Here is an 18,079-nt window from a genome sequence, read left to right as displayed (position 1 = left end):
GCCGAGGTCTAACAGAGAAAAGAGTCTCAATAAATGTTTTCCGCATCAGGGAACAAGGCCAACATTTCGGTTTGTTGGTGACATCACGAGGTCAATGGAATCACATTTGCGTGTGGCCCAAGCAGGACTCCGGCATCTGTAGGTTTAGTTAGCATCCCGCAGGTGGGACGCTACGCCGTATGCTGAGGTTTTTACTTGAGATTTGAATGAACTGTTCAGCCATTCGGTTACTGAAATATTTATTTCTGTTCTTATCACGCCGTGGATGCTCTGTCCTCCCGCTCCCGCCGGCTCCTGGCCTCCTCCACATCTCTCAGCTGCCTCGTTTTCAGTCTGCGGGGAAGACAACCGATGACAAACCACGTATAATCACGATCAAATGACCGTAAAACCTGCCCGTTAACGTCTGCTCGCTGGGTGCTTAAATCTGAGTGCGGATGCTCATTGGTTGTTGCGCCGGAGTAAATGAGATTGGCCCGTGGAATAATCCACCGGGGAGTCTTCTGAGAAAAGGGCCCGACAGTCTGATCGACTCGCTTGTAAGCGGTGAGCGGTTTCCGTGTGCTTGCACGGCGCCCTCGTCACGGCTTACAGTGGTGAGGTACACCTAGGCCTAGTAAAGCTATCACCTCACCATTCGATCACAAGTCAACTTCCTGCGTCTTGCATCATTCTGTCACTCTTTGTATCACCTCTCACACCCCCACCCTCCCAGTTCAAATTCTCTTCCTCTTTCAGGCCTCCCGCCCCCCCCTTCTCTCATTGTTTCACCCGCCCGAGCTCTTCCGTCTCTCACCCCAAGACGACCGCAAGGCCCACGCTGGCTGCCAGGCTGAGGGCAGTAACCACGGCGATGACTGGCAGCAGCAGGTACTTAGCGCGGTGGGAAGGTGGAGGAGAGTCATATCCTGGAGGCAGCGAGGGCGGAGTGAAGTGAGGCGTGGCAGCCTGGGCGGGTGAAGTGGTGACTGCAACAGGCATGGATGTGACAGATAGGATTAGTCAATCACACTCTTCTGTGCGTAGGGGGAGAAAAAAAAGATTTCAGCAACAACGATCGTCGACAGACTCTCATCCTTTGGTTCATGTCACACATCCCCAAATAAACCCATATTAGGCTGCGGGGTTATCATAATTGCCTGGTAGGAAATAACTATCATGAGAGTGAAATTGTTGATTTGAATAGTCTTTCTGATGCCTTCACTGAGTATGCTAATATATTGTAAATTGAATTGAAGTGAATGAAGGAAGCTGGCGATCTATTTAAAACTCCATTCCTTCACAATATATATGCAGACAGGTGACAAATGAGAGGGAAAACATGCCGTGGGGACATTTTCCTGGCATGGTTTGGGTCATAAACATATTTGAAATATATGTGTGTGTATACACACACACACACACACGTATATATACGTATATATACACTGCTCAAAAAAATAAAGGGAACACATAAGCAATGCAATGTAGCTCCAAGTCAATCACACTTTTGAGATATCAACCTGTCCAGTTAGGAAGCAACACTGATTTGTGAATCAATTTCACCTGTTGGTAAATTGTCTAATTTCCACCAGGTGGAAATTAGACAATTTGCAAGACAACCCCTATAAAAGGAATGGATTTGCAGGTGGTGGCCACAGACCATTTGCCTGTCCTCATCTTTTCTGGCCGATCTTTGGTTAGTTTTTCATTTTGCTAGTGCCCTCACCACTAGAGGTGGCATGAGGCGGTATCTGCAACCTACAGAAGTTGCTCAGGTAGTGCAGCTCATTCATCCAGGATGGCACATCAATGCGTGCTGTGGCAAGAAGATTTGATGTGTCTCCCAGCACAGTGTCCAGAGCATGGAGGAGGTACCAGGAGACAGGCCAGTACACCAGGAGACATGGAGGGGGCCGCAGGAGGACAACAACCCCGCAGCAGGACCGCTATCTGGTCCTTTGTGCAAGGAGGAACAGGAGGAGCACTGCCGGAACCCTACAAAACGACCTTCAACAGGCCACTAATGTGCAGGTTTCTGCTCAAACAGTGAGAAACAGAATGCATGAGGATGGTATGAGGGCCCGACGTCCACAATTGGGGCCTGTGCTCACAGCCCAACACCGTGCAGCCCGATTGACCTTTGCCAGAGAACATCTTGGTTGGCAGATTCGCCATTGGCGCCCTGTGCTCTTCACAGATGAGAGCAGGTTCACACTGAACACATGTGACAGACGTGAGAGAGTCTGGAGACGCTGTGGAGAACGTTTTGCTGCCTGCAACATCCTCCAGCATGACCGGTTTGGCGGTGGGTCAGTGATGGTCTGGGGAGGCATATCCTTGGAGGGCCGCACAGACCTCTACGTGCTAGCCAGAGGTACCATGACTGCCATTAGGTACCGGGATGAGATCCTCAGACCCATTGTCAGACCATATGCTGGTGCAGTGGGCCCTGGGTTCCTGCTCATGCATGACAATGCTCGTCCTCATGTGGCCAGAGTGTGTCAGCAGTTCCTGTATGTCGAGGGCATTGATGCTATGGACTGGCCTGCACGTTCCCCAGACCTGAATCCAATCGAGCACCTCTGGGACATCATGTCTTGTACCAACGCGATGTCGCACCACAGACTGTCCAGGAGTTGACCGATGCCCTGATCCAGGTCTGGGAGGAGATCCCTCAGGAGACCATCCGTCGTCTCATCAGGAGCATGCCCAGACGTTGTAGGGAGTGCATACAGGCACGTGGAGGCCACACACACTACTGAGCCTCATTTTGAATCGTCTTGAAGAATTTCCACAGAAGTTGGATCAGCCTATGTTCTCATTTTCCACTTTGATTTTGAGTATGATTCTGAATCCAGACCTTAATGGGCTAATGATTTTGATTTCCATTGATCATTCTTAGGTTATTTTGCTCTAAACACATTCCTCTGTCTAATAAATAAAGATTTTCAGCTGAAATATTTCATTCATCGAGGTCTATATTGTGTTTTTAGGTGTTCCCTTTATTTTTTTGAGCAGTGTATATAATGTTTTTATATACACTACCGTTCAAAAGTTTGGGATCACCCAAACAATTTCGTGTTTTCCATGAAAAGTCACACTTATTCACCACCATATGTTGTGAAATGAATAGAAAATAGAGTCAAGACATTGACAAGGTTAGAAATAATGATTTTTATTTGAAATAAGATTTTTTTTACATCAAACTATGCTTTCGTTAAAGAATCCTCCATTTGCAGCAATTACAGCATTGCAGACCTTTGGCATTCTAGCTGTTAATTTGTTGAGGTAATCTGGAGAAATTGCACCCCACGCTTCCAGAAGCAGCTCCCACAAGTTGGATTGGTTGGATGGGCACTTCTTTGAGCAGATTGAGTTTCTGGAGCATCACATTTGTGGGGTCAATTAAACGCTCAAAATGGCCAGAAAAAGAGAACTTTCATCTGAAACTCGACAGTCTATTCTTGTTCTTAGAAATGAAGGCTATTCCATGCGAGAAATTGCTAAGAAATTGAAGATTTCCTACACCGGTGTGTACTACTCCCTTCAGAGGACAGCACAAACAGGCTCTAACAGGTACTATTTAATGAAGATGCCAGTTGGGGACCTGTGAGGCGTCTGTTTCTCAAACTAGAGACTCTAATGTACTTATCTTCTTGCTCAGTTGTGCAACGCGGCCTCCCACTTCTTTTTCTACTCTGGTTAGAGCCTGTTTGTGCTGTCCTCTGAAGGGAGTAGTACACACCGGTGTAGGAAATCTTCAATTTCTTAGCAATTTCTCGCATGGAATAGCCTTCATTTCTAAGAACAAGAATAGACTGCCGAGTTTCAGATGAAAGTTCTCTTTTTCTGGCCATTTTGAGCGTTTAATTGACCCCACAAATGTGATGCTCCAGAAACTCAATCTGCTCAAAGAAGTGCCCATCCAACCAATCCAACTTGTGGGAGCTGCTTCTGGAAGCGTGGGGTGCAATTTCTCCAGATTACCTCAACAAATTAACAGCTAAAATGCCAAAGGTCTGCAATGCTGTAATTGCTGCAAATGGAGGATTCTTTGACGAAAGCAAAGTTTGATGTAAAAAAAATCTTATTTCAGATACAAATCATTATTTCTAACCTTGTCAATGTCTTGACTCTATTTTCTATTCATTTCACAACATATGGTGGTGAATAAGTGTGACTTTTCATGGAAAACACAAAATTGTTTGGGTGATCCCAAACTTTTGAACGGTAGTGTATATATATGAAATCTTTTTTTTGGAAACCGTCAATGGTGTTGATAAAAGTGCTCAACAAATAAGGAGCGGAATATTAAGAGAGATATAGGGAAAAAAGCTTTAATTCATAGCAGTACAAGCCTGTTTCGTGCGTCACGCACTCATCAGCTGCCAATTTGGCTATACAGGCTTGTACTGCTATGAATTACAGTTTCTTCCCCCAAATATATACACACACACACACACACACACACACACACACACACACACACACACACACACACACACACACACACACATATATATATACACATACACACACATATACATACATATATATATACACACACACACACACACACACACATATACATACACACACACACACACATATATATATATATATATATATATATATACACACTGGGGCGAAAATCTGATATCAACGTTGGAGGGGATAATTACATGAAATTTTCTCAAGCGCAATTCCTGAGGGGGACACCAAAAGTAGTGCTGTACATCAGGGGTGAAATATTGGGGGGGATATATCATATTTTTCCCAGGATGGGGGGTCGTGCCCCCCCCCCGTCCCCCCCGGGATTTCCGCCTATGTATATACGTATATAGATATATGTATATATATATATACACACACACACACACACACATATATATAAATATATATATAATGAAATTTGGTTTCATAAATATCAGATCCTGTGATGGCCTAGCGGCCTGTCCAGGGTGTCTCCCCGCTGCTGCCCAATGACTGCTAGCATAGGCTCCAGCATCCCTGTGACCCTGAGAGCAGGATAAGTGGTTTGGATAATGGATGGATGGATGGTTTGTTTCGACTTGTTCCCTTGGAGGGAAGGGTCACTGCAAATCAATACAAAGTTATTGTGAGTGATCGCCTTTATCCTAGGATGAGACATTTCTATCCTGATGGGAGTGGTCTCTTCCAGGATGACAATGCACAGAGCATGAGGGCAGTCACTGAATGATTTGACGAGTAAGAAATGATGTAAATCAAATGTTATGGCCTTCACAGTCACCAGATCTCAACCCGGTTGAACACCTATGGGAGATTTTGGACTGATGTGTCTGGACTAGTGCTCTCCACCACCGTCATCAAAACACCAAATGAGGGCAAATCTTTTGGAAGAACGGTGTCCATCCCGCCAGTAGAGCTCAGAGACTTGTAGAATCTATGACAAGCAGCAGCGAAGATGTTCTGGAGGCTCGTGGTGGCCCAACACCTCACTAAGACACTTTATGTGGGTTTTTCCTTTAATTTGTCACTCGTCTGCACACCTGGTCAGCTCTCGGTATTAGAGTTAAGGCTCCACGGCTTTCTTGGACACGCTGTACTCTACCATTGAGAAGAAAGGTGACCTGGGAGAAGACAGTTCCATTACGACCTCGTAGCAGACAGCGGTAAGTCCCTCGTTCGTCCCCACGCAGCTGATTCAGCACCACAGACGAGTCCTCAGTCACCACCAGGGCTTTGAAGTCACTTTCAGCCGACTGCATGTGTAATGAGTGGAACAAGTTAGCGTGTTAAAGGGCTTTTATCAGTAAACAAAGCGTATTCTGACCGTGACTCAGCCTCATGAGACAGGACGCCGCCGCGCTGGTTATTTTGAACAGAAAATGCTTTAAAAGTGACCATACTGCAAACCCACTGTTTCTATGTGTCTCTGATATTATGGCAGATGTTTATGGGGCTCATTTTTTTTACTGTTTGAGGTCTTGAGGAGAGAAGGAGGCAGGCATAGTCGGTACCTTATTAGTTCCGGGCACTCGAGGGGCCCACGAGAAGTGATACTCAGGCCTCCCCTGCACCAGCTTGTGCCATGGGAGGAAGCAATCCAACACAGCCTGGCCTCCTTCCTCAGCCTGCACTGGGTACTCTGAGAGAGAGATAAACAGATAGAGAGGGGGAGGAGAGAGAGAGAGAGATAAACAGATAGAGAGAGGGGGAGAGAGAGAGAGAGAGATAAACAGATAGAGAGAGGGGGAGAGAGAGAGAGAGATAAACAGATAGAGAGAGAGAGAGAGAGAGAGAGAGAGAGAGAGAGAGAGAGAGAGAGAGAGAGAGAGAGAAAGAGAGGTTTCATTCATTGGTATTGGGATTACTGAATAATCTTTTCATTAGCCTTGCACATGGATAGACAGCAGCACACTCACACACTCGTGACAGGATGTGTTGCTATACACTGCAGGGACCTACAATCACACTATACCACACGATATACCACATGTTGTGCCGACCCCAACCCCCACCACTCACACACACACACACACACACACACACACACACACACGTACACACAAACCTACCCCCACAGTCAAGCTGGGTATGACTCATATTTGTATAACCTGTATTTGTGTATATGTTGTGCCGACCCCAACCCCCACCACACACACACACACACACACACACACACACACACCCACAAACAAACCTACCCCCACAGTCAAGCTGAGCGTAAGTCACAAGTGTATTGTGTATTGTATTTGTGCATATGTTGTGCCGACCCCACCCCCCAACCCCCCCAACACACACACACACACACACACACACACACACACACACACACACAAACTTACCCCCACAGTCAAGCCGAGTGTGAGAGTCACAAGTGTATAACTTGTATTTGCAGGAGAAGCAATCCATTACTCTCTGATACAGCAGCCCTGAGAACGATAACACACACACACACACACACACACACAAATGTAAAAAAAAAAGCTATTTCCTCTACATCTGTCCCTCACAGCTACATAAATGTGGTGCTGGTTTGTATATTGGGAGCTGCTACCTCTCCAGCAATACAGAGGAGAGAGGAACCACATAGAGAACATACCACACTTGTTCGGGCATAGTCCTACAAGAAAGAAGAACAAACAAGACGAGGTTGTCATTTTACAAACGACAAGCGTGTACAAAAGTGGACATCAAACGTGCGTGATGATGAACAGATTGTGTCATAGGTCATCCATCAATCACAGCGGGTACCTCCGTGGATGAACTTGTCTAAGTGTTTCTCTAAGATCCTCCCGCCTTTCTCCATGATCTGAATGGTCTCAAACGTCACAGAGCCTCCACACACACACAAAAAAAAGGGTGGAAAATGTACAGTTAATTTGAGTCATTACAGGCTTACGTGATGCATGTCTACACGGTTGACGCCTCCAAACATGCTTAGAAAAGTTGAGCACAGAGAGACTAGAGCAAGACTAAACAACACATGCAGACAAAACAGTTAAATCTTCACATTCGTCACGTACCTTCGCAGTGTCGAGAGGAAACCGCCTCTACTTGGATGCGTGTGACTTGGCACAGCAGCGCCTTACCTCTCTGAAGCCCTCAGATTCAGGCGTCCCTGACTTACTTGGTGAATTCTCCCCTACAATAGTTCCCCATAACCCATGCAAACACACCGACACTAACGCAACACACTGTGGTGCGCTGTGAATTAGTGCTGCCGGGTATTTCTCCAACCTCACCTGTGTGCACGGTGCTCAGAAAACGATCGAATTCACTCTGGTACTCCGTGCTGGCTCTGTACAGAGTGGTGGGATCTTGGGCACGGGAGACAGAGATGTATTGTCAGGTTACAATGACGCTGTTCTTTCTCGGCGTTAAGCTGAGGTTCCTTTGAAAAGCAATATACAGCAGTAGAATAAGCTTTAATTCCTGTATTATGAACATTATAAGCAACTAATTGCATCACGCGTAAGGTTCACTATAGTGTTCATGTCCCAGATCATAGAATTAACATACAAGAACTCGAAGGACCAGAAGCAAAGTGAGAGCTAAAGAGAAGTATTGAGGGTTTTCTTACATCTTTACTGCAGCTAGGAATGCCAAAAGCTAATATAGTGTTGGCTGCCTGGAAAGCAGCTCACACTGACGGCTGCTTTACACGCCAATCTCCTCATGGGGAAAAGTAAAGCGCATCATGTTGACGGATCGTGACCTCATGGCAAGTAGTAACCTCAATTGTTCCACCTGGTGTCATTTGTCCAGCTGGTGTCATCTGTCCACCTGGTGTCATTTGTCCACCTGGTGTCATTTGCTTGTTTACTGCTGTTTTGTCAGTCCATGCCACGTCTGGTACTCACCAATAACTCCGCTGCGTGCCTTGCTAGTCTCCCTGTAGGTCACGTAGGCATGGTCGCATATCTTTTTCAATTCAATCTGATCTTGCACACTGGCAGCAGACAGAAGAAGGTCCTCGTGAAGGAGTCTGATCTTGCGGTCACACTGCAGACAGGCCTCCCTCACAGGCACGGAGTATAGTAGGACCACAAGGCTCAGCAGCATGGGCATGGACAGGGGCCTCAAACCCATCTCCATCGACAATATAATGGCAATATGGGTGACTTAGTTTGGCTACTGTGATGATCACATTGAGTCTAATGCCCCTTTTTCACTGCGTGGTACTGGCTCAACTCGACTCTACTCTATTTGACTCTACTCCCTTTACTTTTGGGGATTTCGTTTTCCACTGCAGATAGCCACGGCGAAGCCCCGCTAGTCATTTGTGGGCATGCTGACTAGTTTTTTTCTTCAATATTTCATTTATATTTAATTCAATATAAACAAATATACATATATTTATATTTTTATTTTATTTATTTATAGTGGTATTTTCATGTCACCTTTTAGTATCGGCTCAGCTCACTTGGAACCTCGACCGAAGTGGTACCCAAAAAAGTAGCTGGTACCAGGTACCATCCCTAACTTTTGCCCAATGGAAAACCAAAAAAAGCGAGTAGAGTTGAGTGGATAAGGTACCACGCAGTGGAAAAGGGGCATAAGACATCTTGTTGTGACACTACTAATTCCGTATATGAATGTCACATAAATACTATTTAGAAATGTAAAAATCATTAGATAGCTTCTGCATAACCAAATAATCTGACTACTGCTTCTACTACCAATACGACTACTACTACCACCAATAACAATAATAAAGCGTTATTTTATTCTGTTACCATGGAAATCACTAAAATGTTTTTATCAATGACTAATCGCGATGAGCGTCCCAACAGCTATTTAACACAGCTTATTACTGCTACCTAGTGGCAGAGAGCATGTTTCTAACACATAAACCCTTATAATACACGACCTCACCTGTTTTACGGTCTGACCCTTCCGTGCGTGTTGCTCCTGCTCCAAGTTATTCAACACAGTCTGAAGGAAAATTGTGGGGTTTTTTTGGAAACGCTCCACAATCTATTGTCTCATTATTGCTCACGGTTTTCAAACACAAACCTGTCAACATACACCATTTGTTTGCCTATATGAGAACGTCTGAAATAAAAACAAGACAGACTAGTGTTAATCGGGAGATAATGCCTTTCAAATTGGAGGAGACATCTTAAATTCAAATATGAGGCTGTTTTGGTTGCAGGCTTTGGGGACGCATCGAGCACAGGCAACAACAGCAACAACAACAACAAAAAATACCAACAAGTTCCGCTCAAATTCGTTGCCAAGGCAACGCCGGCCAAATTTGAAAGCGCGAGAGAAAGAAAAAAACCCCGCTATAAATTCTGCTACTGTGAAACGTGGACCGACTTGCCTTAACCACTTCGGGTTTAAAAACTACCTTTCCCGGAAGCGCGCAGGGGTGACAGACAGCTGAGCGGGCCAAGCCGTTGCTACCTTGATTCTGGGCGGGTTCACGGACCCCTGTTTTTGGAAATGCGCAACACGATGTGCGCAGATCGCGCTTGGTGGTTGCTCGCGGGACGGACGAGGTAAGGGTGGCGAGACCGCCGCGTTGTTGCCCCGTTGGCTCTCATTTAAGGACGTTTGCTTCTAGGGACGCGTGTTGTCAATGCGCCACGTGAAACGCCGGGTTTTAACAATCCAACGTTTGTCATGGTCGCTGCGAAAACGGTTGCGTGACAAGTGGCTCCTTTGCAGTCGATTCACCCGGTACAGCACGAACAGCGGGACACGTCCTTGTACCCTGTGTGTCCTTCAGGGAACAGTTGGCGAGACAGCCGTAACATCACGTTACGCGCCGGTGCCATTCACTTACTGCAGCGGCGCAGCGAGAGCAACCGTGGAGTCTCGGATGAGGTTATGACAAATTGTGTATCACCCAAATACTATGTACGGCTGGCGTCGCAGGGGCGCGCGTGATTGCTATATTACGTTTCACGCAAAGGGCGTGTGAAACGGTAATATGTGGATCAATTTGTTGTTGTTGTTGTTTACTATTAATCAGCACAGTGTACAAAGTAGCGTACTGAAACCAGAAACCTTTTCCCGGTTGCTACACGCCATCTTTCGGTATGCTGGTTTCTTTGTAAAATCGTGTTGATTATCAATAAGTAAATAATAATAATAACAACAAAAAAAGGAAAAAGTATGTTTGGGGACGCGGTCCGCTAGATATATTATGGGATACATATTCTTTTGGGGATACAAAGTTTTGCCGCACACGTGCTGGCGTGTATGAACTCGGACAGCTCGTCGTCCCTGTTTAAAATTGTGCAGAAAAGATGCTGTGCATCTTGTGACTTGTCTACGGATCCCCTTTAGATGGCCTCACTAAAACCTGCTGGGGAACAGTTTGCAAAACCGCAAAAGTAACACTGGGGGTTTTCTGGTTCATGGTAGCGCTGCAGGAGAGGACAACTTCGGTTTGGGGCAGAAGAATGTGCAGTCACCAAAGAAGGAAAGCAAAAAAGCGAGTGACCTTACTATGAATCCAAGTATAAACCAACAGCAGCCTGCGAAGCAGCTGGCACAGTAGGCTATAGATGTATGGGTAGCTGAAGATCAGAGGAGCTCTTTTCTGTTTTCAATCTCTGGGGATCAGGCGCCCCTAATTTGCTTCTAAAATTTGCCCTGACAGAGTGCATTATATGTATATATAGCACAGAAATATATTATTGTATTGTGCAAGTGCCCTACATGCCCGGTGAATGCATGTTGGACTTCGGTGCTTGCTTATTATTGCACGTACAGGCCAGAAATTGCTTTTGATATTGAAATTGCCTCCGGGTTCCCATTTCTGCCGCTGACCCAGTAGTGCTGTACAAATATATCGTTTCAGATCGACATCACTTTTCAAAGGATGCGATGAAGAGCAAATCTGGCCCATTAGTCGTGTTAGGCTAAAACTCTTGATAGAAAATGAAATGTAGTGCCGTCCACTTTGAAGAAAAATACGCTAGCACATCTAGCAAACATGATGTAGTCTGATTAAATGATTTGCCGGACACCGCTAAAATGCCCCTAATCATGGCTAAAGTGATAACTTCTTTGCAAACGGAATTTAGTTGGAGGTTAGTAGCGGCATAAATCAGCTGAAGTCATGCGAGTCCTTTGTATTCTGCAACAGGATAACCTACACAAACATATCGCAATGCATTTCGTAAGACAAAACTATTGCAATGCAATGTTGACTTCAGCCCTATTCGGAGGTTTTATGTATTAAGAGAAATGGACGTGTGATAAACATCTAACCGAGATATTCAATTCAATGTGTTCTTGACTTCTTCTCTGAAGATGTTTTTCTGTCATAGACCCTCATTGAAATAAAATGCAGATGTTGGGCTGAAACAGAATCAAACATGATGGCTATGAAGCGTTAATGTGGAGGATGGGCCTTCACTTAGTTTAGTTTGGTTTAGTTCAGTCATTTTCAAATTCATATAACATACATAAAAGTGTTTTTATGTATGTTACATATATCCAAAAGTCCCAAACAAAATTCATACACACACTAGTGTTCTTTCCTCTGTTTTACATTTGTTAATCATCTTATTTTTAGATATTTTTTAAAATCTATCAAGTGTATTATACATTTTTATTTCCCTCTCAAAACTATTACACAAATTAACATATCTGACTGCTGGGATAGGCTCCAGCATCCCCGTGACCCTGAGAGCAGGATAAGCAGTTTGGATAATGGCTGGGTGGATGGATGGACTAATATACGTACATCTTTGTTTTGCGTTTGTCCTAGACTTTGTTTTTTGTAAATGTCAATCCCTCTTAGTTCATACTGACTCACTCCCATTTGAAATAACTTCTGGATACAGTCAGGAAGCATCTTGATTTTACTTTTTACATTAATCGTGCAGTTTTAAAGTCCACCAAATCTCTAAATTTGAGAGCATGTTAGTTTGTAACAATATGTTGCTTGGTTCATGATAATCAGCTCTGTTTACAGTTCTTATAGCTCTCTTCTGTAGCTTCAGAATTGGATTTGTGATTTCTGAAGTTCCCCTTAAGAGTCCCTATGGCTTCTAGTGTTCTGTGTCGAATCAATTTATAAATAAAAGAATTTCTATGAGTTTTAATCTTAAAAAAGTTTTTTAAGGTTGCAAAAACAGGAAGGTGGTTACTTTTGTGTGTGTGTGTGTGTGAGTGTGTGTTAATATAGCAGCAAACAGCTATTTGCTATATAAAGAGATGGTGGCGAAATGGCGTCCTGAGCAGAGAATGAAGTCACACGCCATCTGTGTGTGTTGTAATACAAGTTTCTCTGTGCTTTGTTTTGGAAGCCAGTCCGGCCACATGTGCATGTTAGTGCATGTGAGGTAGCTAGTGTTAGCAGGATAACTGGCAAGCTAATAATTAGGTTACATGGATTTAGGTCACTTGGCAGGAAGATGGAGGGTGCATGATCAGAAGATGGGGGTGGATGAGTTTGAAAGGTCAGGTTGGAGTTGTGTCAGACAAACACGAAGTTGCGAGTCAGGTTAAGGACAAACTTGGTGATGTCAACTTAGTTAATGTTAAAAGAAGTGGATTGATCGTTGTTAGATATGTGTCACAGACACAACTGAGGAAGGCACTGGAGATATCTGAGTTAGATGGGCACAAATTGTCATGTTTCCCACTTAACAGAAGAGTTCCAGTGAAGAGTGTTGTTGATGGAGTACTGTATGTAGTTGCTGTAAGTAGATTTGAAGAATGTAACAGAGTTTTTGACAGTCATGGAATTTTCAGGAAGGTTGACGGAGAACATGATCAGTTATGTTGCATTTTGAATCAGAAATCCTGCCCGACACAGTTTTCTTGGATCATTACCAGTTACCCAATAAGGCTTTTTTTTTTCTCAGTGCAGACTTTGCTGGAAATTTGGACACAGCTCGCTTGTGTGTAGACATGATTTGGGGATAAGTGGGAATGTGGCGATGAGATGAGTAGTGGTAGAAACTGTGGAAAAGAACCAAAGTGCATTCATTGTGGGGGGGGATCATGAGGCATGGCAAGCAGACTGTCCAAATAGAAAGAACGAGATGGAAGTCATGAGGTTCAGATCTAAGAGAAGGCTAATGCTGCATTCACATGGAATCCATGAGACGGTACACGGCAGAACTGTAGGGGCAAAGTGGAATGGGGGAAAAAAAAAACCCTGCCGGTGTCATCTGACTTTACCATCCTATTCTCATCCACAATAATGACTTCCGGTTTGCCATCTACTGTTTACCAGATTCCATGAGAAAGCAGCTAGGAAAGAAAGATTCAAGAATTAAGGGGGAACAAATCAGGTAGGAAGCATGATTTTTTGTAAAGACAAGATTAAGTTCTTGGCATTTCTGGCCATGGTGATTAACTGTACCGCTGAGGCAGAAAGGAAATCAGAGATAATAGACGTAGTTGTTGATGCTGTGAGAAAATCTTTGGATATTGTGGGAATTACTGGAGAGGAAGTGCAGGGGAGGTTTTCAGGCCCTCTCAGACCCTAGACTGAGAAGTTATATTAGATGGGCTGAGGGTTGGGGAATACTTTTTTTTTCTTCTCCTAATAATTTAGATTAGATGGGAGAATTTAGTCATATTTTCAATCCAGTTGTAGGTGGTAATGCAACATTTCGCATGCAAACTGCCATTATAAACCAAAGAAGAAGGTCAGTTCGACAGATCGAAGAAATAGCTCCTCATCAAGCTGAGCACGTTACTAATGTTAATAAAATAACTATACTGTAAAAATCAATATTCTAACCGAACCAGGTGAAATAATAGCCAAGAATCTGAAGGGAGGTGGGGGGTTTGTTTTGGTTTGGTCTGAGATGCCAGTGCTGAATATCGCATATAGTACCTTTAAGAAGCAGTGCACTTACTACTCTATTCCTAATTTCATTGGTAAAAATATGATCTATTAATGAAGCACTATCACTTGTTATTCTAGTTGGTTTTAAGATAGCAGGAAATAGACTTATACCGTACATTGTGTCGGTAAAGCCTCCATTCTTTTTGATTTCATTTGGGTTTAACAACTTATGTTAAAATCCCCACATACAAAGACCATCTTTTTGTTATCCATCATATCATACATATCAACCATCTTATCACTGAATGTGTCAAGACAGGATCCTGGTCTTCTACACAGCTTATGATTATATTCTTAGATTTCTCCACATTTATTTCTACACTAACACATTCCATGCTATTTTCTATACGTTTTGACAATCTTCCTACTATTTTGCATTTGAAGCCTCCCTTTTTGTTCGTTCTATTGATGGTAAATAGCTTGTTGCCCTCAAGTTCAACATCAGCTCCCTTCGCTTTACTGAGCCAAGTCTCTGATACAGCAATCAGGAGAGACATAGTGAATGAAGTAAAGATGATTATTTATTTATAACAGATGATTTAGCAGAACTGTATACATGTCAAGAAAGTCTTTGGCGCTTTGACTCAACAGGGAGATTTTTTTAATCGAGGGGCATCGGCCCTGAGCAGCGGCATAATAAATCCCCTCATAGAGTCCGGACACTGGACTTCTTGTCATGCCTCGTTCAGGGGTACAAACAGGAGTATTAACCCTAACATGCATGTCTGTGATGGTGGGAGGAAACCGGAGAACCTGGAGAAAACCCATGCAGACACGGGGAGAACATACAAACTTCACACAGAAAGGACCTGGGATGGCCTGGGGTTCGAACCCAGGACCTTCATGCTGTGAGGCAACAGTGCTAACCACTGGGCCACCGTGCCGCCCCATAAGGCAGATGAGGCTGATGAAGGAGATGAATCTTATAATCTGTGATGACTAGGCGGTGATGGGGAGGTGGAGGCGTGCGTATTACAGCAGCACGAATGCCTAGAGGCAGAGAGAGAAACTTATTTAAAAAAGACAACAGCAAGATGATGGGCTCACCATCCAGGTGTGTCGCTGAGAACAGGTGACGTGAACAGCTGATAGCTCAATTAACAGCCCCAGACGATGACAGCAAGGGAAAGTATGTGTGAGCATGCATGAGAGATGAGAATGGCAGGATGAAATAAGAACTATAACTACAGGCCTATACATGCAAAAGATAGCCTTCCTGACTGAACTAGCACTAAAGCTCCATTAAGCATGGTGAATGGTCTCAAATAGTCCTTCATTTTTGTAAAATTGCTATAAAGACTTCTGCTGTACCTTCCATTATTACATTGCTTTTGAATTGTTCATCTGTAGAACTGTTGCAGTTGATGTTACTGTAGAAGTGATCCTCAGGATCACTGTCCTTCTCAGTTTCATACATTTTGTGCCCAGGTAAATTGTTACCTACACAGTCTGATTTAAACATTTATTTGGGAAGGGGCAATGTACATTAATCAACATTTGAAACAGATGTAAATGTACCCGAGTTAGCTAATAGGCTAGTTTCCCTCGGCAGTCCCTTTGTCTGATGTTGTTAGGAATCCTAGGGTGATAAAATAGTACCCAAAAATAAATAAATAAATAAACAAACAAATAAATAAACATATGACACAGTTAATATACGATACAAGAAGAACAAGAGCAAACAAACAAGAAAATGTATACAGAATATACAAATAATGTAGAAAAAGATAATAAAGAATATAGAAAATTATATATATATATATTATATATATAAAAAGCAGACATACAACACAGCTAATGTACAATACAGTTAAACGACATGTTAACGGTGATGATTCCATTTCTCCGAACTCATCATCATTCCTGTCTTTGAATGACAGTAGGAATGATCCTTGTCCGGTCTTGTCATAGTAGTCATAAGTCTAGTCAGGTATTTCCACACAGAAATAGTCTTGTCTTGGCCATTCAACTAATTCCACACACGGTTCATGCTGGTGTCTGCTGTATATGTTCATCAGCATCACTGTCTATTGATGACTCCTGTTCCACGGGACAGAGCCAATTGTGTGTCATCATCTGTACAGATCTGGGTCTTCTAGCTCTCTTACCATAACCAAGTTTGCGGTTTCAGCAGATCCATTCAGCCAAATCATCACTTTGCAATTGTGGCTTGTATTTTGCTTTGCGTCTGTAGAATGTGTGCCTGCCTGGCAATGTCCACATTCTTGTTGGTGAGGCGTTCATTCAGATACACTCCCTACCCAGTCAGCTCCCTAGCCTGTCCTAATAGCTCAATCTTGCTCTTTCGAATCCCAAAATGAACTATACCTAATAGCTGGCTCTACTCCGCTGTCCTATCGGGGAAGTGTATGACAAGCCGTGATGTTGCTGCTTTCAATGGACATGTTTTGTCTTTCAAAACACTGTGTGAGTTGTTGTTCCAGTGTTTGTAACTCGTATGCAGGGGCATCCTCACCTTCGACTGACTGATGCCGCCCTGCCATGTGCTTGGTTCTCGGTCTCCAGTCAAGTCTTCCATTCATGTATATTATGTATATTATGTATATTGTTCCATGTCATTGATTCTTTTCTCCAAATCTTCAGTCATCTCATCCTTTTCCTTGCTAAGTGTTTTAAGGTGTTTTACCTCATCCATTCGTTCGATAAGGCTGTTTGTTGTTTGACAACTTTACTTATCTTCTGTGACATAAGGATTTCCTGATTTCCTCTATTTCTTCTTCATTGCAGTGCTATTTTGTTGCTTCGTCTTTGGTGGCATTTCTCTTTTGTTTCGGTACATGAAAGCTGTATGTATGTGTGATGAATATAATATGATTGTGATGAATATAATATATTGTCATGAATATATTCTATTCACATTTTATCCTCAAGATAGTATACAACTCATTTCATCATCATTGAACAAAGTGGGGTGTCATGGTGGCGCAGTGGTTAGCACGGTTGCCTCACAGCAAGAAGGTCCCGGGTTCAAGCCCCGGGGTAGTCCAGCCTTGGGGGTCATCCCGGGTCGTTCTCTGTGTGGAGTTTGCATTTTCTCCCTGTGTCTGCGTGGGTTTCCTCCGGGCGCTCTGGTTTCCTCCCACAGTCCAGAGACATGCAGGTCTGGTGAATCGGCCATGCTAAATTGTCCCTAGCTGTGTGTGTGTGTGGACCCTGTGATGGCCTGGCGGCCTGTCCAGTGTGTCTCCCCGCCTGCCGCTCAGTGACTGCTGGGATAGGCTCCAGCATTTCCGCGACCCTGAGAGCAGGATAAGCGGTTTGGGTAATGGATGGATGAATAGAAATTAAATTTGAACTGTGAGCTGTAGGCGTTTTCTCACCCGAGCTGTGGCCAAACAGCTATTTGATGGCTTTTCATCGTAAATATTGTTTACAGATTTCCAATGTGCCCTGACAGATGAATGTAATTGAAATGTGTTGACAGGGTGTGTAGGGTGTCATTTTTTTATACCACTGAGGGTGTTTTTGAGCACAGGCTGTTTTCTGGTGTAGTTTCTCAATCACTCTGTGTCCTTTTTGGGTACTGAGTCTGGGTACCTGCCTGTTGACCAGATTACAGCTTGACTATATTCGCCTCTGGACCGCTGGCTGCTGCTAAACTATGCTGCAAGACTAAAGTGCATGCCAGGGTGAAGTGGAATAGCCTTGTAATATTTTCATGGGCATTTTTCTTCAGATTTAAAATGCATCATTCTGAGTTGAATAGCAGACCCTAATGACTTATGCATTACTGAAACACTGGAATTATACACACACTGCTAT

General features: G+C 43.7%; 1 protein-coding gene across 1 annotated transcript; it reads right to left on the bottom strand.

Moving 5' to 3' along the window:
* Positions 1–254: 254 nt before the first annotated feature.
* Positions 255–9,477, bottom strand: LOC130111370 (izumo sperm-egg fusion protein 1). The gene is made up of 10 exons (XM_056278542.1): positions 9,346–9,477; positions 8,331–8,559; positions 7,713–7,787; positions 7,222–7,305; positions 7,070–7,090; positions 6,813–6,899; positions 5,985–6,112; positions 5,576–5,726; positions 797–968; positions 255–333 (listed from the first exon to the last, which is right to left on the bottom strand). The coding sequence occupies exons 2-10, from the start codon at positions 8,557–8,559 to the stop codon at positions 255–257; spliced, it is 1,026 nt and encodes a 341-aa protein (XP_056134517.1). The 5' UTR covers positions 9,346–9,477.
* Positions 9,478–18,079: the final 8,602 nt, after the last annotated feature.

This window comes from Lampris incognitus, chromosome 1 (assembly GCF_029633865.1).
Source record: "Lampris incognitus isolate fLamInc1 chromosome 1, fLamInc1.hap2, whole genome shotgun sequence".
In the NCBI taxonomy this organism is placed as follows: Eukaryota; Metazoa; Chordata; class Actinopteri; order Lampriformes; family Lampridae; genus Lampris; species Lampris incognitus.
This window is presented reverse-complemented; position numbering and strand designations above follow the sequence as displayed.

Coding starts and splice junctions, on each gene's coding strand:
- LOC130111370 (XM_056278542.1), bottom strand. CDS start 8,559: ATGGGTTTGAGGCCCCTGTCCATGCCCATGCTGCTGAGCCTTGTGGTC. Junction 6,113..6,812: donor CACTCGGCTTGACTGTGGGG/GTAAGTTTGTGT, acceptor TCTCTCTCTCAG/AGTACCCAGTGCAGGCTGAG. Junction 969..5,575: donor GGTCACCTTTCTTCTCAATG/GTAGAGTACAGC, acceptor TGCCTGTTGCAG/TCACCACTTCACCCGCCCAG.